Genomic DNA, 25,688 nt, shown 5'->3' with positions numbered 1-25,688 from the left:
TTCTATCCATTTATTGAATTGGTAAAAAGTTCAATGCATCATTAAACTTATTATAGGATTCTCAATAATAAGTAATAAAATTTCTAAAATAAGTTATAGTTTTGACATGAATTGCAAGACATTTTATAAATCTAAGTCTTAAGAATGTGACTATAGAATATAGCTGTTTTTCCTTCGAGATTTAATAATTATTTTATTTAAATCTTTATTTTGCTCTATCTCGTATGTTCTTTGGCAGTGACTTCAAATTTTGTGATCCGTTTGAATTTTTGACATTATTTTGGCATTTTTTATTTATGCCTTGTTTATCCTCCCCCCTCCAAATTATTTCAAATTAAAAAACCCTATACTCAGCTTACCAACACCTTCAAGTCTCAAATGGTTGGTTGAATGTGAGACTCGATGATAAAAGAGCCATTTTCTGTTCAAAGTATGCCAAATATATGATTAATGGCAGAAGGATTCAGCAATTTTCAGCTTCAATTTGTCACTCCAAATAAAATTACAGAAAAAAGTAATGGGACATAATTTTTTTTGAATTTATTACCTGAAATAATTTTGCTCATACTTTTTTTATATATATATATATAAAGATTGCATACTTCTTAAGTAGAGTTACTCTATTATGTGGGTCATCGACATCGATGGCAGATCATTGCCTAGTTTTCTCCTCAGTTTCTATATTACTTTTCTCTCCATAGATGTCGCCACAAGTCTCAGTTTGGTGTTTCTTAAGTTAAGGAGTAGAACATTTACTTTCTGTTAAGACTACTTGTGTTTGGGTAGATATTTGCCTCTTAAAAAGATTTTCTAAATGGGGAAAAAATGCCATTATGGAACAAATTATTAGCCGACATTTATTATAAAGGAAAATGAAAACTACTAATTTCAGGAGCATTGATAACTTATCTTATCAAACATTGAAGCCGAAAGCAATCTTTTTACCATTCAAATTTTCAAGAGATTTCTTTATAAATCAGGCTCATTCCTACCCCTTCCCTTTCTTTAAATACAAAACACAATAGAAATATGAAATTGTATTTTTTTTCTTAACTTAATTTGTGTTTCTTATCGAATTAATTCTACATCTGACATGAATTTTTTTTCCATTTTTATTTTAGTAAAAATATGTTCTACCGTTTATATGTTAAGTTAAAAATATAGACTAAAAACCTATGTTTGGAGAAAGTATTGAAGTTTTGACAATGAGATTGTGGTTTATTTTTAAGCCTTATTTACTTATTTTTTCCCCGTTATATTAGGAAACAGATGGACCATAATTATTTTTGGTATTTTCTCCCCCTTTATGAAAAAAGAAAAATTGTTTGGACAATTGAAGAAAAACAAATTTTTTTCGCATAAATTACTTAGAATAAGATTTAGATCATTGATTATACATGAAAGTTAAATTTTTTTGGAGTCTGCTTTTGATAATTTTTTAATTGTTTCTCTAAAATCGATTTGAAGCCATCCAAAATGATAGACTTTTAGCGGGTTTTTTTAAAGGTTGGTAAGATTTTATCGTCATTGGCGAGAAACCAAATACTAATCTTAAGTCTTGCATTTTTACTTTCTCGTATTATAAGTATACAGGAGTATTGTAATCGTCAAACAATTTGAACTCTAGATTTTGGTGACTCCACTTTTCAAATCTTCCTAAGTTCGAAAAACACATTTTTGTCATTAGGTCTGTTTATTTTTGAACACAATAAATAAAAGATACTTTGACTTAGTTGAATGGCATTTGATACATGGACTCACAGCAAAACTTGCAGATTTCTATCAAATTTTGAACGAAATCTATTCACCACAAGAAGACTGTCTGTATGGATATTTGATTACAATTGAACTGGATGACTCCAAAACGCAAAGAGCTAGGCAGATGAAATGTGGCATACAGGATCAGCATATAACATATAGATTTCTAAAAATTTTGAACTAAATCTTTCAAAGATTTAGTCTATGCTTTCTGTTTCCTATGCTTTCGCCTGTTTCCATGTTAAATTTTAATTTAAATCAGGCGGCAAAAAAAGCATTCAAATATATATACACATGATGAATTCAGTAAAAATGTTGAATTCACACCAAAGATCTGTATTTCGTAACTATTGATTGCTTATGCATGCCAGGTATTCACGGCGTTATTAAAGGTCCACAATTTTATGCGCTGGGGGGGGGGGAGTTTAGTTTAGTTTAGTTATATTAATGTCCCGTTGTAAAGCAATACTAGGGTCATTTTGGGACGGACCTCGTCATTTTGAACCGCGGTCAGATGACGAGGACGACACCTGAGCTGACACCCCCCTCTCCACACCAGTGGGAGGACGTATGGCATGACGGGTTTAACGTGCAACAGACCCCCTTACACGACGGTTCTTCGGTGGAATCGGGTCTCGAACCCGAAACCCTACGGCTCACAAGCCGAGACCTTACCACCAGGCCACTGCGGGGGAAAGGGGGAGGCAAAAGCCTTATTTGGAGAGCATGCGTTAAAATTTAGAAGAGACTACTCCTGCTTGTTAGAGCTTGTAAAAGAATTTAAAAACAAAATCTATTATTATGCTAATATTGAATACTTATTTAATGAACAGATTTTTATTTATGCTTTTTAATATCTTCTCATAACAAATTATGGGATACACATAATTTTTTATTAAAATGAAATTACATTCCTTCCAGTGACAACCTAATTTTTTTTAAGTATAAGATAATCTGTAATACTCATTTCAGCGTAAATATTATGTGAGCGTACAGTCATGATATGGCTTTAGTGTCAGTAATTGTAAACTCATTATGTTTTTAGACATCCATTGACAATTTTTTATAAATAATCAGGAAAATATGTTTACACAAATTACACTGTTTAAACCAGTATTGTAGGCAAAATTATCCACCATTTAGCTTTAAATTATATTCATTCATTTGGATCCAAAAAAATAAGCATCCATAAGTATTTTTAGCATTTGAATTTTTCTGACATTTTGTACTTTGCAACTGAAAAGTGCATTTGAATATTTTAACTGTGATCTTCAATACTGCAATTTTGATTCTAAGCTATGATATTTTTGTGATTTTAAAGGACATAAATATCTATATCCCTATATTGATATTTGGTTAGACGCTGGAGCATCTTCCCATTTATAAAATTACTTCATTACCAGAGCTGGGCCTTTTATGAGATTGCAGCCACAGAGCTGATTTTAAGTTGGATTGGAGCTTTGCTGAAGGCTGTCTATATCATTGGACAAAATGGCTACGAAACTCTTTGGGCCTACTGTAATCCCAAATAGACAAAGTTCAACAGATTTTTTTTTTTTTTGCCGTATCACTTTTATTGATTTTGAATGAAAAAATATCAGCATATATGGGTTTTCGCAATAGTAGCACCAGAGTAATATTGAAGAAGAAACACAAAAGTGGCAAATAGACTGACATATTTTCTGCACTCAAATGTCTGAAGTTCTAAATCGCAATTATTTAAAAAATGGACCCAAAAAAATAAGTATCCATAAGTATTTTTATTATTTTATAAAATGTTCTATTTTCATGTTTTTGCCGGTGTTAGAGTAAGCATTTTTTATTATAAAAAAATGCTTACTTTGTATATTAACTCTAAAGCACAATTTTCAATTCAGCATTAATTAACATGATAATATTTTTAGACTGATGATTAGTGAAATAAAAACATTACACGCAGAATGTGGCTGCAAAGGACTAATGCAAAGAATTCCGTATTTATAACCTTGCTGAAATTCTGTGAATTAGGAGGGAAAAAAATGTGTCTTAGAAGCTCTATAATCGTAAATGTAAATATTAACTCAAATTTATCTAAAATTTGCATATTTTATTAAAATAAGAAATAAATTATTAAAATAACGCACATTGTTCAGCGAATTTAAAATAACAAATTTAAACTTTATATATCTTTTATATCCATAGCAATCTTTGTGTTCACCATCTAACTTATACTGAATAATAAAACTCATCACCATCTTTTAATTTTCAAACCTTAGATTCCTGTATCATTGAAAGCACAAACCACCGCAGAGGTATCTACACCATAACAGGACTTAACGCCGCTGAACTATTTCATCCTTTCCCTCAAAGCTTTCGCAGCCTTTTGCTCTGATTTCATACAATTTCTCTACAATGTTGATTCATTTATTTACCGATTAATCTGTATTTTTCAAAAATTTCGTCCAAATATTTAAAATGGTTTTGACTTTCTATCAGCTAAAATCATTGATGCAGTTTACACTTATTTTAATGATAGAATTTCACGCTTAATGCTCAACATAAACCAAACCAAACATGATTATTTTTTTGATTTATCGAAATCATTGATTAGGTTCAAAAGAATTGTACACCAACTTCTGAAAGCCCCCAAAATAGCCAAGCATGGATCGGAAGTTCTTGAGCAAATGAGAAAAGCGGCTTTTTCTAAAGAGATTAGATGGTATAAATGTGTCCCGTATGAGATGCATTCAAGAATTTCCAAATGTCTCGCTTCTTCTCTAATTTTTCAGCTTCTCTATAAGACCTTTTCATTAGATGTTTCCAAAGAAATATAGCCCCAAGATCCCTGTTAAATAGGTTGAATAAAAGGTTGAGCATCGATTAAATTTATGAAGTTCTTATTAAATAAAACATTTTTAATACGGGGCAAAACTGACCACAAGTTGCTGTGCTGTGCTGAATTACTAAACACAGTATTTGATAAAATATGGTCATTAAATATGGATAAATTCCTTCTAACTATGGTATGTTTTAATTAAAAGTACCAGGTACGACAATATTTGCAGGTGGACATTTTTACTATTTTTTTCAAAAGGAGGCCAGCTTTCAAAACCAAATGTCCCAAATTCTAAAGAAAATGCTGATTTTTTTTTCAGTGTTCGAAAATTCTCGAACAATAATATAAAAAAGAAAGGGAATGGGGTGGGATTTAACCTGGCCCTGAATAAATTATAGAAGTAATAAAATCGTCTTGATTGCATCATTTTACTCAGAATTGTTACCTGAGATAGAATGTTCGGAAATAAACAATACAGGGAAATGGTATTGCTATTATAGACAGAGTAATCGGAATTTGCGAGAGATCGTAAATGATTTCATATCATTATTTGTATACAACTCCTATAGAAACTAATCATAACTCGGCCAATTTTAACCATAAAACAATGGATTTTTTTTTTTACTTTCTCGTATACGTAATATAGAGGAAGTATATTAATCGTCAAAAAATTCGAACACGATGTTTTGACGAATCTCCACGTTTTAGACCTTCCTGAGTTTGAAAAACACATTTTTAGAAAATGTCCGTCCTTCTATATCTCTGTGAGAAAGATAACTCAAAAACGTCTCGAGATAGACAATTGAAATTTGGTATATGGAATTTACACAAAATGTGCAGATATTTCTATTAAATTTTAAGTAAGATATATTCAGAGGAAGTTCGTCTGACCACCTGTTTGAATGTAAGTTAACGCGATAACTACAAAAGGAAGAGAGCTAGATAGATACAATTTTGTACTCAGATTTAACATCTATATCTTGAGTGTGATCCAATAATGGGTTGATCATCTTTTGGTCTGGACTTTCAGAAATATGTAAACGCAATAATTAAAAACAAAGAGACTTAAATATATATGAAATATGGTATGTGATTTTGTGTTTATAAGTGCAGCTTTGTGTCAAATTTTTGTTTGAATTGGTTTAGAAAAATGTATCTAAAACGCAAGTTCAATTTTCGAATACTATTAATACAGGCCAGGGATGAATCACCAAATAACTCATCAAGGATCACGTAATAGATTCTGTAAAAATACTAAATTCACGCCAAAAATTAATATTTCATAATTATTGCTTGCCAATGCCATGTAAGGCGTTCTCTGGCATGACAGAGTATGGGAGAAAGTTTTGTAGTGACCACTGCTGCTTATTTATCATATGCTTTAAGATGCAAAAATTCTTAAACTAAATATGATTACTAGGAGCGGGGGACAGTATAAAAAATTAGAACTCAAATTCATTAAAATAAAAAATTAAAAGATATAGAATAAAAGTTATTCTCAAACCTTGAGCCATTTTGCTACATATGTTCCTTTATGTTTATCAACAGTACACTGGCTGGTTGAGAAGATGGGAGGGGGGAGAGAAGACTAAGAAAATTAGCTTTATATGATCTGCCATTGAGAAATGCCGAAACACCAGCCTGAAAACTTTTGGTAATTATTAAACATAACGTAACGTTTTAACATAACTTCAACTACGAAAGTTTTACTGTGAAAATGAATCGTCACATGTATTATTTCTATTAATCATCATCTACTGTTAAGGTTTCGTTAACGAAATTTCACAAGAATAAAATAATATCAAAAAATCTCTTTTATTCTTAATTCAATAAACATCTGTATAAAATTAATGATTCATTTATCTTATTGTTACGTGGAAATGTGTAATGATTTAAGATGCATGTCTTTAAAATTTCTCAGTTCACATTTCTTTGCATAAATCAATCAGGATCACTTATTAGTTGATCCTGGTGACTTTTCCTTAAAAGAAAAGAACGTCATTCAGTCTTCATGATTCACGAACTTTCATTTTTCATTGTTTTGTTTCTAAGCATTTAACATGCAATTTTAAAGATAAGCTCTGATAAAAGGTTTAATATAATCCTTTTCTTTCCTTCAGCTTATAAAATCTTACTATATCCATGAAATTGTTACAAACAGCTTATTATTTATTGTATTTGTATTTATCTACAAAATAATAATAATTGAATTTTTGTATTAGGAGGCGCATTTATTCGATTTAAATCTTCTGTTAAACACAGTTTTCTTCAATTAGTATCTTCATGTCCTTCAGAAGGCACGTTCATTGAATTTTTGATTCTTATCGTTAAGTTCATCCTATAACTCCAAATAATTACGTTTAATTTAAAAGCTTCCAAGTTATATATGTAAGGATGAAAGAGAAACTTTTTAACAAGGTCAGTAATTTAAAAAACTATTGTGAATACGATGACTTTTTTTCTTTTGTTTAAATCACTAACTGATTGTTTTCGAACGAATTGGCTAATGGTACCTCAAAATTATCTATTTCAATTTTTTAGAAATAAATATTTTTTTTTATTTTAGAAAAAAATTTTATTTTTAAAAAATTGAAAAACCTTTTTATTTCTTGCTTTCTGCAAAACTTTGCTTATTCAATTGAATGGATCAAAAGGGAAGTTATTTCTTAAATGCTGAACTTTATTTTTTTTATGGTTTTATAGCTCAAATAAACGAAGTCAGTTGTCTGTCTTAGACAGGGACAGTAAGCTAAAAACTCATTTTGTTGTTATTTAGAATAAATTCATTGAGATTCGAAAACGTCTTAAGAAAAATTCTAATTTCTTTTAGATTAGCATCATTTAATTTGATGGCAAATGCTTCTAACGCATTTAAAATATGTTTAGCCAAGGGCAAGCATATTTTAAATTGTGCTGTAGAAGATAAGCAAGGATATTTTAAAACATTATGACGAATTATTTTTCCGAAATTGCCATCATTGTTTTAAGAAAAAGTTGCATGTTCTGTTCATAATAATTTTTATTTGCTTATATTTTACAAAATAATAATAAAAATAATAATGGAGCTATGCTCGTGTTTAATATTATTAAAACATTTTATCGTATCTTTTGAAATTTTTAGAAGTGGAGTTTATTGTGAGAAGCAAAATTAGCTAATATTATTGAGTGTTGGCAGTGGTCTTTCAAACTTTAATATTTTGATTAGTTAATGGCAAAATTACCAATAGGAACTGAGTGATTACGTAGATATTGTTTTTCCTCTGATAAACGAAATATCAAGTAATAAAAGTAGTGAAAGCACAAGCTCATAATCATAAAAAATAGAAAGAAAGATAGAAACGCATTGGCCAAAAGGGTAATGTAATGTAAAATCCCAGGGCAGCAAAAAATATTTAAAAAAAAACAGTTGTATACTGTCATATTTCAAATTAAACAAATGGTTGGCCTATTTGTGCGAAAATATAATATACTTTTATATACTAGCCGATGGAACTCAAAGTTGCCGTCCATACCTTATAGTTATAATGAAAATGAGAATATCAGTTACACCAAACATTTTTAAATCTTATATCTTTAAGAAAAATTATAGAATATATCAAATTATTTTTATAATCCGCTTAAAGCTAAATTTTTCGTTTGTCATTAATGATAAATCAAGAATGTTACAAAACTTATTAAACATTGCAAGTAGCAGCTCAGAGGCAAATAAATGAAATGATTTAAAATATTTATTACACTTTCATGCAAATGAGAAATGCAACACTAAAGGTAATAATTTTTAGTATATATGGAAACAATTTTGAATTAATCAAGCAAACTCTTTATTTAATCTTTAGTAACATTATCCTCCTATTTTATATTTGGGAGCAAAATTTGAAGAAACTATATTCAGTAATTTGGATTTCTGTAGTGTAAAACGTTTTATGAGTTTTTGTCTTTATTTTTATAGAAATCCTAGAATTTGAATCACTTTTAAGATAAACATGCAGAAGAGAGTTGAGACCCCCCAACAAGAGAATAGTTTCAGGAAGAAGGTCATCCTTGTTTGTTAGGGGCCTCCTTAGAGGGTAACAACGCGGATTAATCTACTGATTTATAAAGCATGCAAGATATAAAGACTTGGAGTGAAGTCTGTGACCTTTTTCAGGCTTGTTTTGAGACGCAGCTCAAGAATCCATATCGTGGCTGCACGAACTTACTCGAGAATGGAGACAGTAATAAAATGATTATAACTATGTGACTCATTCTGTAACTGTTTCTTTTTATTTATTTTTTCGGCGAAATATCACATTAAAATTCTCTTGCCTTGCGTGCTCAATTAATGAAATTATTTTAGTGAAATAAACACTTTGAATAAGAAAGTATGTAGAAAGTTTTGTCCTTTTTTAAACACATTAAATTTTCCTTTTTTTTTAAGTCACGCACGCAGGTAATATCCTCACTTCATCATTAACGCAAATTTTACTACATGATGATGAAATATAAATTTTATGAAAGTTTTAATGTCCAGTTAAAAATATAAGAGCATAAAGAAATAAAAATAGCTACTAGTTTGATAACATTATTCTGATTTTATCATTAAATAATTAAATATAAATTTTATTAATATTTGAAAAAAAATCAAAGCTATCATCTGTAAAGAAATTAAATTATAAAACTTTTCTATATATCAAGGCTAATTTTATCGAAGTGCATGATTTCATTCTATAAGATATATAATAGCTTTTTCGCATCTAATTTTGAAAAATCCTTTTCGCTATGCAGTTATTATTAATTCGAGTTAAAAACTTATTTTTGAAATAAAAATGGAGAGCGAATTATGCTCATAATGAGATTAACTTATGGCATATTTTTTATAGATATATTTTTATAAAAAGTGCTTATTAAATTGCAGAAAGGGAAGAAAATGATTGTTCTTTTAACACCATGTGCAGTTGTTTAGATTTTTCAGTACTTATCATGGGTCACTCATTGCATCTTTTGATTAATTGAATCAGAGGTAATTTTGACAAACTAAAGGCGCAATACTGATTTGACCCAGTTTATTTCACAGCTCTTTTGACAGCGAAGAAATGGGACTCGTAAACCTTAATATTTATTTTTCACTAGCCATTAAAGCGATAGATATATTAATAATAATGACGTGTCTGGCTAATAAATGGTTTATTTTTATTCAAAAACTGTTATTCTAATGGATTTTATTTCATTGTATTCTAATAATAAATTTCAACTAAAGGTAATTTTTTTAAAAACAATTTTATAGGGTTTATTTGTTGAGTGAAAAATATTTTTATTGTGGAATTATTTTACTTTGGAGAAAAGGTAAAATGTACGTAATGGATTTTATTTTCATTGCTATTTACGAGAAAATGCAGTATTTATTCAAAGGAAGACAAAAATAATTGCCAAAATCAACCATACTTATTTTAGATTTTCTCATTTAAAAAAAATAAACATGTTTATATTGTTAGATCCACAATAAAGGAGTCACTTTTCTCTTGACATCTTCCCCATTACTGTGAAACTGTGAGATTCTTATTTGTTATTATTTCATACTTTTGCAATGTAAACATTGCACTAAATGACTATTACTGCAAAATGTAGTACAAAACCATGAAGCTACTTTATAGAAGTGCTATCATCTACCCTTACAAAATGATTATTGATTTAAATAAAAACATTTTGAAAGTTCATTTATTATGAAATTAACGAAAAATGAGAATGTATGGAAATTTTCGGTTCAATTTTTAATAGTAAATTTCATAATGTTTCTCATATCAAGGTAAACTATTTTTGCCTAATTTTTAATTAATTGTTATTATATTTTCAAACGTTCATTTATATTGTACGTTTTTCTTTCAATAATTGATGCGGGAAAGTCGAAATTATAGGATTTCCCTATTTTTAGCGTGAAAAATCTTTAAAGAGGAAATCTTGAAATTTTCTATTAAAAGTTCATCGCTGTTTTTTCTTTCTTTCAGTTCCGAATGATAAAAAGAAAGAAGAAAAAAATGCAATTCATGAATACGTCATATAATCAATTATTTCAGGAAAAACAAAACATTATTTATTGACTAAAAGTATTACTTTCTACATGCATTTTATAAATATTACCTATTTTAAATGAAAGTAAAACCGTTCTTACATCGTTTTTGCAGACTTAAATGCTTTTCTCATTATATCAATAGAACAATGTAAACAACTTTCTTTATATATATATGTCAACTGACATGTAAACAAAAATACATTTAAAAAATTGAGGTTTACAGAAAATTAGATTCAGTATTTTTAATCCAATTCAATCCAGTTCAATTCAACTAATTAATTTAAATTGAATAATGAAAAAAAGTTTCTGAGAATCTGATATCTTTTCTACTTCAAAAAAAAAATTGTGACTAAAATTTCAAGGTATGCATCGTTTTTTCTAAATGTGTTTCATTTCTTTAATTTCAGTGTCCTTCATATGCGTCTAATATTTTAGTCATCTGATCAGATTCAGTAATTCAACAAACGTTACTTCCGTTAAACACAATAAATAAGCTAAATATCATAAGCTTTCTTATAACCTCAAATAATACTCTATTAATAGGATTACAATCAGTTATAAAGTCGATACTTTAAAGATGATTAGGAGCATCGTATTTTATCATGTATTACATGGTAAAGAAAAGTTCTTTTTGTAAGCGATAATAAAAAAAAGTAAATAATATTTCTTGAAACTTATTTTATCAAGCATGTTCATAGCAAGAAAGAAGAAGAAGAAGAAGAAAAAAAAAAAAAAAAAAAAAGACAAAAACAAAGCAAGACGTCAGCAAAAACAAGAAAACGTAAGAAAAAAAGAACGGTAAGCAATCATTTAGAACTCCTAAGGCGTTCGGTGTTGCTTAAGATGATTGCGGTAAGGTCAGTAAATTCCCAGAACATGTGTAAAAAACATGTTGTGACCTGTAACATTATCGCAGAAAATGTTGCTTGCCTGTGGCACCTCGATAGTTTAACAACAAAAATTTCATGATGTTGAAATCCAATTTCGATGTCTATTCTATGAAATCTTTGGAACTTGAATGAAACACGGAGATGAATTTTATTATTCAAGCGCAATACTTTTTATAAAATAGCTGCTCAGAATTTTAATAAGCTCATTTTAATTACATAGAATTAATGTTGTTGCTGGTATTCCTATTTACAAATTCAGAATCATAACAACTGTTTCCATCACTAGTATTATTTCGTATTAAAGCTACTGTATTGTTGCAATTTTTTTTAAATACATCGACTATTAATTTCAGCCTTAATGACTGATTAAAATTTTTTTTACAATGAAGCTTGAGTAGGTTGAAAACTTTTAGATATGAACCAAAATATCATTGTAGCAAAAAAAAAAAAAAAAAAAAATTATCAGTAAGAAAAATGCATATTATAAGAAAAAAAGAAATATCTGTTGGACTAAACTAAGCATAAAATAAGATTGTACAAGAGCTCAAACAGAATATGAATATAAGCAATTTAAAATTTTGTATAAATGTTAGCATTTAAAATGATCTAATTTACTTTAAAAAATGAAACCAAAATTGCTACTCATCAAATTTTTGAATTTTTTCCCCAAAATTCATTTTATTCGATATTACTTCAAACGATTCAATCAGTAAATATAAAGCGTAATCTATTCAATAGAAAGTATTATAATTGTCAAAAAATTAGACTTCCATGTTTAGATGAATTTACATATGTTACACCTCTGAGAATCTAAAGAATCATTTTCGGACATTTATAAGCAAAGTACCAGAAGTGTCATTTTTGGACATTTATGAACAAAGTAACCGAAGAATCATTTTTGACATTTATAAGCAAAGTAACAGAAAAATCATTTTTGGACATTTATAAGCAAAGTAACTGAAGTGTCATTTTTGGATATTTATGAACAAAGTAACAGAAGAATCATTTTTGGACATTTATGGACAAAGTAACTGAAGAATGCTCTGAATTATAAGGATTCAACTTGGCAGGTGATCTTTAGATCAACAGGTTGCAATTTCATCAAATTTTGGTTGAAGTTTGTCCTACTCGATTGTATGTAAATACAATAATTAGAAAAATGTGACAAGCTATATAATAAACAGAATTTGGTTAAATATTTTACCAAACTTACTAGACTAGAATTGCACATCTAAGTCAGATTTTAAATCAAATACATGAATTGTCCATCAGTGTGACTAAATGTGATAACTGAACAGAAACGAGGTAAAAATGAAGTTTGATAGGTTAGCTTGAATCAAAATTATATATTTATATAAAGCTTTGAATTCATTGAATTTGAATTTAAACCTATCTTTATTAAGCCGAGAAATTGAACACAAAGCGCTTCATACTCTAGAAATAAATGAGATAATACAAAAAGAATATTACCGTTTGTTTAGTCTGGTGGTTGCGAAAACCTGTAGAAATGTCCCCAAACATTTCAATTTTGATATGACATGACACCAAAAATCTTCCATTATAGCTTGATAATAATCCTGAAATGAACTGGTTAAAAGTTTAACCCATTTCTCATAGGAGATTTTTTTAAAATTCCTACTTTTATTGAAATATTTTATCACATTACTCTCTAATTGAAATATATAAAATTAATTATCTCTGCGCATTTTGCTTAAAAGTTTTAATTGCAGTTTAATATGATACTGAGACAGCTATGTTTCAAGAGACAGTTCAAATACATTATAGCCCTTATAGCCTTACGACACCAGTAAACTTACATTATAGCCTATTACGATACGAGTCAACTTTAATTGTGAAATGAAATCAAAATAGTATTAACTTGAGTGTCACAAAATTCTAGAAAAATAGAAATTCAAAAGAACCTTTTTAAAATAAATAAGAGCTATTATTAAAAATTTGTTTATGAATAGATGTTATGCAATATGCAAAATTTTGAAATTTAATTGTTTGGCTTTAGATTATCAGTTAGCCAGCTTGATTTTTCAAGAACAAAAGTGTTATCACTAATGCAAAACAAATATAACGATTCATATTATTTTTTTAAATATATATTCTTGAGAATAACAGGTTTATAAAATAAAATTAAAGTTTATATTTACTGAATTTTGTTTTTTTAAAGCGTATCGTCTAAATAAAAACAAAGCGAGTTTCAAACTGCCCAAAACAAAATCGCTCTAATCATTCTAACTTTCATTGTAAAGTGTAAGAATGTAGAACAGCTTGTCAAGTCAGCTTCAGAATGCTCAGTTTCAAACCGGCATCAAATGAAAACCTGAATAGTTCGGCACTGACTAGATCCATTCAAATTTATCTTCCATTGAAATAAGTGATGGAAACATTTAGAATGACTGTAAATGGGTTGAATGAAACATCTCGCGAGGACACAGAGGTAAGCGGGTCAATGGTGATTGAAAATTTGCATAGCAGCTCCTTTGAATTTGAGTATCCCTCTGAAATCTTACTTATCAAGCAAGAAATCCGAAAACAATAATTAAATTCAAATCAAAATTATCCATTTTGGTAGTGATTGATTAATATTTTCTTACTTTTGAAATTATACATGTAGGTAACCGCTGTTTTTTTAAAGAAAAAACTTCTGGACTTCAATTTAGAGAATACGAAAATAAAAAAAAAAAGCATATAAAAATCTTAAATAGTTTTTAAAACCGCCCTTTTATTAGTTGACTAAGAATTTATTTAATCTTTAATTTTTAGTTTACTAAGAATTGGTATTTTTTTATTTTAATTTTTAACACTATATTACAAATATAATAGAATAATGTAATAAAGTTTTCCCAAGTAATTTTATGCAATTTATTTTCTCATGATAACGAATTTCGAAAATTCGTTATCATTGAATCTGATGCATATGAACTCAAATTTTATAAAATTAAGCGATTGACCTTTAATAAAGTATCGGAAATACTGAAGTAGTTTATTGTCAATGAGAATACCCAGTATATAAAATCTGGAGACTATCACACGAGGAAGCCAATTAAAAAGTCGGTACACAACATCTATTTTTTACAATCTTGAAACAATGCATATTAAACGAAAATGAGTAAAAAACAATTGTCCGCCCCACTGAAGAACTACATTACATTTAATATCAGTATTTGCATCGGCGAAACATAATATTAAGTAAACTCTGAGAAATAACAATGATCCGATGACGTTTTACTTGCATCATAAGTCAAAATAGCAATTATGTAGATAGCTAGTTTTTGGAATAATAAAAGATAATTAAACACCTACAAGTATAACATAAAATTCTTTATGTATGTCTAATAGGAAACAATTCACCACAGGAGTCGTTATTAGAGTCTACTTTTTTATTTTCTCTTATACAAAGTATAGAGAAAGTATTTTAATTGTCCAAAAAACACGAACTCGATATTTTGATGAGTCTACACGTTTTAGATTTCCCTGAGTTCAAAAAACACATTTTTGAAAAAATGTCTATCTGTCTGTGACAAAGATAATTCAAAAATGCTTTCATCTAGACGGATTAAATTTGGTTTATGGTCAATATAAACTTCTATCAGTTTGAGTGAAATCCTTTCTGAGAAAATCCACCTGTTTCGCTGTTCGAATACAAACTATCACAATAAATATAAGACGAAGAGAGCTAATATTTATAAATATAAGACGAAGAGAGGTAAAAATTCCGTACACAGATTCAATATCCATAGGGGGCAGCGGTGGCCTGGGGTTAAGGTCTTGGCTCGTGAGCTGTTAGGTTTCAGGTTCGAGACCGATTCCACTGAAAAACCGTCGTGTAAGGAGGTCTGTTGCATGCTAAACCCGTCAGGTCAAACGTCCTCCCGCTGGTGTGGTGTGGAGAGGGGGTTGCCAGCTCAGGTGACGTCCTCGTCATCTGACCGCGGTTCAAAATTACGAGGTCCGTCTCTAATTAGCCCTAGTGTTGCTTTACAACGGGACGTTAATATAACTAAAACAAAAAACAACATCCATAGAGTAGACATATATCAAATTTTGAGTCGAATCCGACAAATGAGTTACTCTCTGTCGGTTTGTACTTTCAGAAGCATGTAACCGTAACAGGCATTGACTTAAATATATCAGTTTAACGAGATATGTAGCTCAATAAAGCAGAATAAGACACATTTTTACTTTCTCATATTTTAAGTATAGAAAAAATATTCCAATTATCACAAAAAGTTATAATTTGCGAATTCGACGATTTTCTACATTTTAGACTTCCCTGAGCTCGAAAAACACATTTTTGAAAAATGTTTGTCTGTCTGTCTATGATAAAGATATCTCGAAAACGCTTTGAGGTAGACAAATGAAATTTGGTATAAGATCTTTACACCAAATTTGTAGATTCTTATCAAATTTTGAGTAAAATCTATTCAGATGAAGTTTGACAGTTCGAATATAAGCTGGCACAGTAGTTACAAAACGAAGAGAGCTAGATTGATAAAATTTCTTACTCATATTTAACGTTGATATTGTAGATACCTATCAAATACTGAGCCAAATCCAACAAGGGGGTTGACCATCTGTCGAACTCAGAAGCATGTAAGCGCGATAACTCAGGAATTCAATGGCTTAAATACATGAAATTTTCCATAGGAATTTGTGGTTGCAATTATAGTTCTGGGTCAAATTTAGGTTTCAATTGATTAGGAAAAAAACGAACACAAATTCTTCTTTATTAGAGAGAATATGAGGAAATTTTAAGGAGACCCTTCCAGCTAGTTATATTAAACATTCCTAAATAAAATAAATGAATTGAATTTTAATTCAGATTTTAGGTTGATTTCTGAATTAAATTTATCAACGGGAAGATGGAAGATTTATCAGCTTGTTTTCGCTTAATTGTTATATAATATAAATTCTTGAAGCAAAAATTTTATTTTTTTCTGACGAATATTTGATATAGATATAATTAACTGTCCAAAAGATTTAATTTTCACTTTAATCCAATTTTTTTTGTCTATAGCCGAAAAAGTTTATTTAAAAGTGATTTTTTTTATGAAGCAGAATTACACTAATAATATTTACTTAAATGTTATGCTTTAACTTGCTTTCAAGTGAATTAGGTAATCTTTACAGACTTTCTATTTTTTTTACTGTTTTCAAATAGGCTTTACATCTTGATGAACAGTGTCGAGAAACCTGTCACAACATTTACAGTGAAATCGATTTAAAAAAACAAATGTTTGCTAACAAAATTGTTTTGTGAATTTAATTAAAGGAATTTTAAAATAATTTTAAACGTATAGTTTTTGAAAAATAATCTGTAAATACTGTATAATTTGTGAAACTATGATTGATAATCAATTTCTCTCTTTCTTTTACAATAACATCAATTGACAACTAACATATTTTATAGAGTTTCAGTACGCGTTTCCATTGCTATAATTTTTTCCCTTTGAGATTACCTGTTAAATATTTACTTTTTCATATCTCTCTCTATATATTTATTTCCACCTAGATATATCAATTTATGTTCAACAGTTAAAGCAAAAGTTTAACCAATTTGAACTTTTACATTACAGAATTTTTAAAAAAAGATTTTAAAAAAATTTAAGGAATTGTGATATCTAAGTGCTAATAAATTACAATTAAAATTTTACCGCATTACTTTTTAATTCTACATAAAAAATTTAATCCACAAATAGTGCACATTTTTATTAAAATAATGCATGCTAATCCAACTTTAATAACTACCACTGATTACAAAGAAAAGCATTTAATCGAACTTTAAAGCTTTACTTGATACGGTTATTCAAAAGCAACATGTATTTTTATTGGCTCTTACAGGAGATCTACAATCATTGCTAGTTAAGAGAATAAAGTATGTTTCAATACTTATAGTTAGAAATTAATGCATTTCTTAATGATTAACTACTTTTTGAGATTTTTAATAACTTTTACAAAAACAAATACAATTACAATTTTAGATTTTGTAGAAAATCCCTCCCAATAAAAAAAAAATCGAAAAATTGAAAAATAAATTTTATTTCTCGTGCTGCTAAGTATAAGAAATAAAATAAATTAAAAGAAATTTATCATCATTACTATACAAACACTGACTTTCTGTCCTTTTTCAGAATTAAATAATTTCGATATGAGGAGGACATAACATAAAATTTGAACCACACCTTTTTATTATTCAAACTGATGTGTCTTTGTTGTGTCTCTTTTCTTGCGAAGAATTTCTAAATCCCATTCGAAATCGGGTCGCGTTAGGTATCCCCCAAGGGTCCAAGCACTACTTGTTTTCTTTCAAAACAGCAAAATTGTGAAATCGAAGCAAAACCGAATTAAAAATAACAAAATTAATTAGGCGACAGTGTCTGGGAAACGATTTTCACGAAAGGGGACAAAAGTCCAAACATCAACAAAAAACAAACCCTTCCTGTTATTATCCCGAAGAAGAAAGCGAAATTGGGACCTCCGTTGCACACAAAGGATTCATTTAATTTTACGGTTACAGGTAGAGTTCGAGTGAGTCCACCTCGACGAATGCGCGCCACTGACCAAGGACGAACACGCGCAAGACACCAAAACAGAAATCGGATACGGGGGTGGGCAGGAATGAAAGAAATAAAGAATTATTTCTTCATTTTACAAAAAAGAAATAAAAAAAAAGGACAACTTTCCAAAGTGATCCTCATCTCTTCCGTCCGTTGGCGATTGCTAAACGAAGTCGAAACCTGTTTGGGGATGAGGAGGGACGATGGAAAAATCGTTTGGGACTCTCTTGCATCACGGGTATTGCCGCAAGGGACAGGATGATATCAGGTGGCCTCGCTAGTGATTGGGGGAGGGGCCTCCCCTGACTTTCATTTTTGTGCCTGAGCCCCTATATAAGAGCTGGAGAACTGCTCAGTGGCACAGGACTTCTGAGAATTCCTACAACATGAAGTTCTGGGTAAGTGTCTCCCTCTTATCTTTTCTCCAAGTTCTTTGTCTATTCAATAAATTTTAAACTTTTTATTTTCGGAACATTTTTGGACTTGGAATTTTTTTTCTAATTCCTTAGATACAAAATATTCTGATTCGAATTTGCTTTATATTCGATTTTGGTTTTTGGAATTAAAAAAATTTGCAAGGAGAACCAAACGGATAACATTTGAAATGATTAAATTGAAAATTTCTAATTTATCTCGAAATTTTCTTTGAGATAACATTTGAAATGATTAAACTGAAAATTTCTAATTTATCTCGAAACCTTTTTAGAGATAACATTTGAAATGATTAAATTGAAAATTTCTAATTTATCTCGAAACTTTCTTTGAGATAAATTATAAATTCTTCTCTTTTCTTGTTTTTGAACTGACATTAATTTGGACAGGAATAAGGTATATGCTATAAATTTAAAATCAGGGTTTTATTTCGGAATAAAATTTTGATAAATAGATACTAAAATCGCAGATGAGCTTTAAATTGCTGTTAGTTATAAAAACATTTTAAACAGTACTTGACAGGTAATATTTATCTTTAGTAAAAGAATTTTCAGTAAAATAAATATTTTCAAAACTAAATTTCTTTGCGAGAAATACATATAAGAAAAATTTGTTATGCGATAAATTTTATAATTTGTATTCCCTATAGATTTCCAAATTCTTTCAGATTGAAAATAAATTAATCTTTCTTCTTCCTTTGTGCCGTTTACTTAAAAATTGTGGATAGAAAGCTTATTGTTATTATTACTTGAAATTTAAGAGAAAATATTTTACTGTTCCTTGTAAAATCATGGCAATACAGCTTTAATAATCGACCATCATTAGTATTATCCGTTAAGGCAAGAAACATAATTATATATTATTAACAGATAACCCCAAATTAATATTATTTCAAAGTTGTATTGATTTAAATTATCAATAACATTTTAAAATTTAGTTCCTTCAAATAAAGAAATATAAGATTTCCTTTCTAATGTTAAAAGCATTTAAATATAACAATTTTGACATTGTTTGGCTTTTCTAATAAGAGCATTACCCCAAAGTTGGAATCAAAATATATTTGGGAAATTTAATAATCATGAGATAAATATAATTTTTTTTGACTTCTTCATTTAAACTGAATGTATTTAAATAATTCTTATCAGATGATTTTAGATGGTCAAAGAGTGGAATCAAAGAATAATTAATATCGGATGATCAGATCAGATTATTATCAGATTTTTTTCTTTATTGTTATATTTTCATTGCAGTTTAAAGTTTTGGGTAAAAACTTCACCTTTCGATTATAATAAAGTATAAGCAACAAGTTATTGTGTTTTATTATTATAATAGAAAATTAAATTGTATTATTTTTTTATCTTTAGTAATTACATTCTGATTTCTATGAAATTTAAAACCTTTTTTTTCTAATTGATTTCTGTCGACAATGCGCATTTTATTTCATCAAATTGGGAAATTTTCTGAATTAATACTTTTTCGTCCAACTATTGATAGTATCAAGCAAAGAATACATTGAATAAGAAACGTATATTATTCAGGCTCAATTATTAATAACAAAAAATACTTATCAATGGGGATTATTTCTGTTGAAGCGTAACGCTTCACACAAATTAGAAGAGTGAGTCCATTGTTTTGGACAAATACGTTACACTGCATTCATTCACTTCATTTTTTCACTCAACGAAGAAAAGCAGTTCATAATTGATTTTCATCTCGGTTGGCTAACCAGCATTACAGTTTTCGTGATTTCTACCGCATCCAACAAATGAAAAGAGAAGAGACGAACAGTTTTTACTTTCGACTCACGAAGGGCTGGTATTCGAATTGTCTTTTGGAATACGTGTTGTCTCAATACCATTGTTTTATTAAAATGCAATTTTTAAACAAAATGCGATGTGATAATTAATTTTAGCCATTTCAGTTACAGAGAAATGTGATAATATTTTTTTACTAAAGTAAGAACCGATTTTAGGTTGATGAAAACAGGGGTTTTAGGAATCATTACAGAAAGTTAGGCTAAATAACACAAATAATGTTAACACAAATTCTCTTATTAGAAATGAATTCAACTTTTAACTCGTTTATTTCAAAACTATTATTTAATGAAATTTGTATATTAAAAGAATATTTGTTTAGAAAAGACAATAAAATTTGACGGATGTTACAGAGGCAGAAAAAAAAATAGCATTGCTTGTACTTAAAAAAATCAAAGCACTTTAAGTTGATATGCTAGAAATTGAGAAAAAGACGTCTATCTACTACTTTTTTTATTTTAGCGTTTATTATTTCATTTATATTATTTTGTACTTTGAAAGACAAGATTAATCTCTTAGAAATATATTATTCAGAACATTGCCAGATGAAACTATTAATCTTTAACATTTTCATAAGGGGTTTAATATGCAAATAAAAGATAGTTGCCTTTTGCTTTGCAGCCACATTTAGAACTGAAAATCATTAGAATTTATGTAAAATATGCGATTTTAGAAGAGCATACTGCTTTTCATAGAAAAAATAGGAATTCTTCTTTTGCATTGATTTTCTATATTATTTTTTTAATTTTTTCTGTAAAATGATCATTTGCAAGTATTTCCTTATTAACTATAAATCTGTAATATTTAAAGTTTTCCATTCTTTATTTTCTCGTTTAGATTGTTCTTTTCTTTGCTCTTCTGGCACTTACCTCCGCCTATAAAATGGGTGGAGGCGGAGGTTACGGAGGTGGAGGATACGGAGGAGGTGGTCACAGAGGAGGTGGAGGAGGTGGTGGAGGCAAATATGGAGGTGGTGGAGGATACGGAGGTGGCGGACACCGAGGAGGTGGAGGCGGTGGATATGGAGGATACAGAGGAGGCGGAGGCGGAGGCAAATACGGAGGAGGTGGAGGATACGGAGGAGGTGGCGGACACCGAGGAGGTGGAGGCTACGGTGGAGGTGGTGGCTACAAGAAGGGTTAAAGCCTGAAAATTTATTTCAAGTGCTAGTATTCCAAAACATCAAGTAAGAATGAGAAAGTTATAATTTTATTCTCAAATTCATATAAAATTCAAGTATCAAATTCATACTTAGATTTAAGAACTGACCATAAATATAAGCAAGAAACATAACTAGTTAAAACCAATTAAAATAGAAAGTAAGATCATATTGTTTAAAATAACCGAAATGGTTAATGATACGAAGTTTGTTTCATGAAAGGCAGATAATTGCTGTGCAAAGAATAAAATATGCATACATTGCCAGTTTTTATAGCTTCATATATATATTGCCCATCATAAAATCTGATTTCTCCAAACTTTTTACTGCCACTTTTCAGTGTTATCCGTTTTTACGACTTCTATGAATTTCAATTTATTTCCTATAGCAAAGAACACAATTTTTTTTCAATGTCCCCAGCTTTTACTGACAATCAAAATGCAATGCTAAATATTATTTATCATTAATTTCAAAATTTAAAAAGGCGTTAAAATAAATAAGAACTCGACTACATTTAAAAATTAACTTTTTAAATTCGTAATCCTTCTTATTAAGTTTTAAAGTTAGGGTTCCCATCGCGGATACGATTCAAGGTTCCCAGATTGCTTGTTTTTTTTTTTTTTTTTTTTTTTTTTTGAAAAGAAACGAAAACCTTGTTTCCACTTTCCTATGATCATCTGAAGAGACTTGTTGAACAACTCTCAGCACCCCGAGGACATTATCCCATCATGATTGTTGAATCTTCCATCACCCGTTAAGTTTTGTTCTTTCAGTCCCATCCCTGATAAGAAGCGTGATTTAGAGTAATAGTCCTTGGCCCATATACCCAGACAAAGCGTGGGTTTAATTAGTTCTTCATTTCGCTGTTTGGAATCGCAAACAGATGTTGTATTACACGAAAAACAACGCTTTTGTTGTTTGAGTGTGTTATAACACATATTAATTCTATTACTCGTTGAAAGAACCGGAAGCTATGTTCTGTTCAGGTATCCACTATAACTTAAAACAAAACTCGGTGATAAAAAGTTTTTAATTCATCATTAATCGTAGACATAGATTCTGATAGTTTTTTCCCCCCCTCGAAGAAAGATTTTTTTTTTGTTTGTTTTCAATATCAATATTAGCTTACAATGAACTGTTTTGAATTTGCACAAAAGCTTTATTTTGCTAACAAGCTTTATTTAACAATCGTCGAGAAATGAGTACAATTAATAAAATATTCCGGATTTCGAAACGAGAATGCCTTAATTAATTCCATGTTGAAGTTCTTTGTTTCGAAGTTCTTTGTATTAGACAGATACTAACGAGCGTTGGCATTGAAGAAGCATATGCAAACATAGTGAAAAGCAGTAGAAAAAAAAAGATAGACTGAAAAACAAACAGCCTTATTATTTCATTATCTTAAACATCTATTAATATATTCTATAAAATAAATTATTCAAAAAAACTATTGCTGATTAAAAGTCTTATTAAAACATTTGAAATTTATTGCTACTCTTGTAATTGTTTTAAAACTTATTTAAATGCTTCCAAATTAATTTTATAAACAAAACCTTTAGTAAGAATACTCTATGTTAAATTATTATCAGTCCGTTTTTATCAACTTATCTCATTCAATTAATTACAAAAGCGACTTATGATAGGATTATATTCTTTATTTTAAAAATTGGCCATTCTTTTATTATTTTCTTTCCGATCAAACATTACCTTTTAGTCTTGCTTAAAAAGGAAATAAAATGGACCATAAAAATATCCTAAAACACTATTTACCTTGTGGAATTCTTGTTTAAGGTTTCCCACAGAAGTAGCCAAAGAAAGTCAGTTAAAAATATCCACTCCTTTTGGAATTTATTCCACACGACTTTCTTCTCTAAAAACAATAAATCTGTTCGAGTTTAATTCTGTAAACTTCCTCATTCTAAGCATTTTTTAATTCTCAATAGTTGTCAAAAGAACTTTCTGAAAGCGTGAGTGAAACTCAAATTGATTGAAAGAATGATACAAACAAACGACTTCAATAGAATTTTTTTTTCTTTTTGACAATAAAACGTTTACAATACGCAGTTAACTTTGAATTGTTTTCGAAGACAAAGAGTTATATGATTTTTTTTAACAATTCCAGCTGGAGTTATATAAAAATAAAAGAGAATTTAAATATTTCCTCTTTTCAAAGATTTTGAAGTTATTAATTTAGTTTTAGTAAATAATATATAGAAGAAAATTTTTTTTTCAAATTTTCTTGAAATGTATTTTAATCAACAAAGATCTAATTTCCAAGAATAAATTTCTAATACTAAATTATATAAGTAATGATAAGTACTTGTATAAAAAAAAATTATTTGGTAAAAATGGAATGAAAAGGAAATGATTGTTTTTATGTATCTGTTTGAAATATATTTGAATATGTCTTTTATAGGGTATAGTAATTTTACGCTCTTTATATTGCAGAAATATCACAAACTTATTAATAATATTTTTTTAGATTTATTTTTTATCTCTTTTGAATTTTTTTTTTTTGTAGTATTTGTATAGATTCTTATATTTTTCATTTCTTTTTCAGGTTTTCTGACACTATGAGCAAATGTAATTCAACAGAGATATTCTTTATCAGTGTCAGCTGTTTTTAAATAAAACTTCCTATTTTTTTGTATATTTTGTGTTTGTGTTTATTGTGTTTCGGTATGAATCAATTTAAAACATTATTTGAAAACTCACTTAACTTCCAATGGCGTAAAAATTATTTAACCAACTTTTTACTAGACACAGCTTTCTTCTAGTGATAAAAATAAGAAGAAAAAAATCTAATTTCTGAAAATATCTAATTCCAAAAATATTTATATCTAAAAATATCTAAGCTGAATATTTGAAGAAGAAGAATTATTTGTGGAATGAAAATTACTAATTAATTATGATTCATTTAATTTTAGAAGTTTTTCTTTTATACTCTTTTCATAATATATTTCAGTTAGTTCAATATTTAAAGTGACATAGCAAATCTTTATGATACTCAACTTGCAGAAAAAATAAATTATGAATAGAAGTACGTGCAATTTTAAGTACAATACGTAATAAGAAGAATATGGTACAATTTTTTCCTTCAACAGGCAAAACATAGGCTCACATAGGAAATAGGCTCTGAAGTAATTAATTTATAACCTTCTACGAATACATATATCCATTGAGAGAGAATTTATGTTGAAATTTTTAATCAGTATTTAACAAATTCAGATATTATTGCCTTCATCACATTTTCCAAAATGTTGTTCATATTTTCTTAGATTAAATTAATGCATTTTTAATTTTAGATAGCAGACAAAAGATAAAAAAGAGTTATTTCGTTTAACTTTAGCAGCAGAATATTAACCTTCTAATTTTTCTAATATGGCTAGAATGAATTTCATTACTTTTATAAATTTATTATATTTTTAATAAAATGCCTGAATATACAAAATAAAGCAAAAAATTAACTTAAATATAAAATTAGAAAATATTTATTTTAAAATTGCACTTTTGTAAAAAAAATCAAGCAGTATAAATAGTATGATAAAAGTAACTTTTGTAAAAAATTTAATTAGTATAAATGGTATGAAATAAGTACATCTATTAAATCTCTAATATATAAAACCCATTTAAATAGCTAACTGTTCCTGAGATTACAGATATCAGTTGTTAGTTCATAATGTTTAAAAAGTATTTTACTCTTTACTAAGAATTTTATTTCCCTGACGAAGGGAAATCCTTTCAAAGGTGTATAATTGGTTTTTACAAAGTTCTTAAAAAACACTGGAAAGAAAATGTTTTACATTTAAAGAATAAACTACCTTTAAAATAATTCCTTTGAAATAATGCAAAATTAGACAATTCTATTATTTTAAAACATTTTTAATAATTCTCACTGAAATACAAAGAAGCAAACCAACTGTTTACAAGATTAAAAAAAAACTTTTAACGCAAAATTTGCTAAACACCTAGCTTTGCAAGTATTAAATTCTCTTTTCTCTTATTATTAGTTCTTTCTATCATTCATTTCTAAACTTTAAAGGCTTTGAACTTTATTTTAGTTTTAAATTTAATTTTAAAAAAGAAAGATTAAAACGAATGACTTTTAATATTTTCAACTATAGATAAAAAACATTATGTGCAACTTTTCTTATTAAACTTTATTTCAATACTTTTCAATCGAGAAAAATTCAGGAAGTAAATGA

At 28.5% G+C, this 25,688-nt stretch overlaps 1 protein-coding gene across 1 annotated transcript; it reads left to right on the top strand.

The window, feature by feature from the left end:
• Positions 1-18,319: 18,319 nt before the first annotated feature.
• On the top strand, positions 18,320-24,133 carry LOC129981746 (uncharacterized). The gene is made up of 3 exons (XM_056092728.1): positions 18,320-18,476; positions 21,162-21,510; positions 24,044-24,133. Exons 1-2 carry the CDS (start codon positions 18,465-18,467, stop codon positions 21,465-21,467), a joined length of 318 nt encoding a protein of 105 aa, XP_055948703.1. The 5' UTR covers positions 18,320-18,464; the 3' UTR covers positions 21,468-21,510; positions 24,044-24,133.
• Positions 24,134-25,688: the final 1,555 nt, after the last annotated feature.

The sequence above is a fragment of the Argiope bruennichi genome, chromosome 8 (assembly GCF_947563725.1).
Source record: "Argiope bruennichi chromosome 8, qqArgBrue1.1, whole genome shotgun sequence".
Classification (NCBI taxonomy): domain Eukaryota; kingdom Metazoa; phylum Arthropoda; class Arachnida; order Araneae; family Araneidae; genus Argiope; species Argiope bruennichi.
This window is presented reverse-complemented; position numbering and strand designations above follow the sequence as displayed.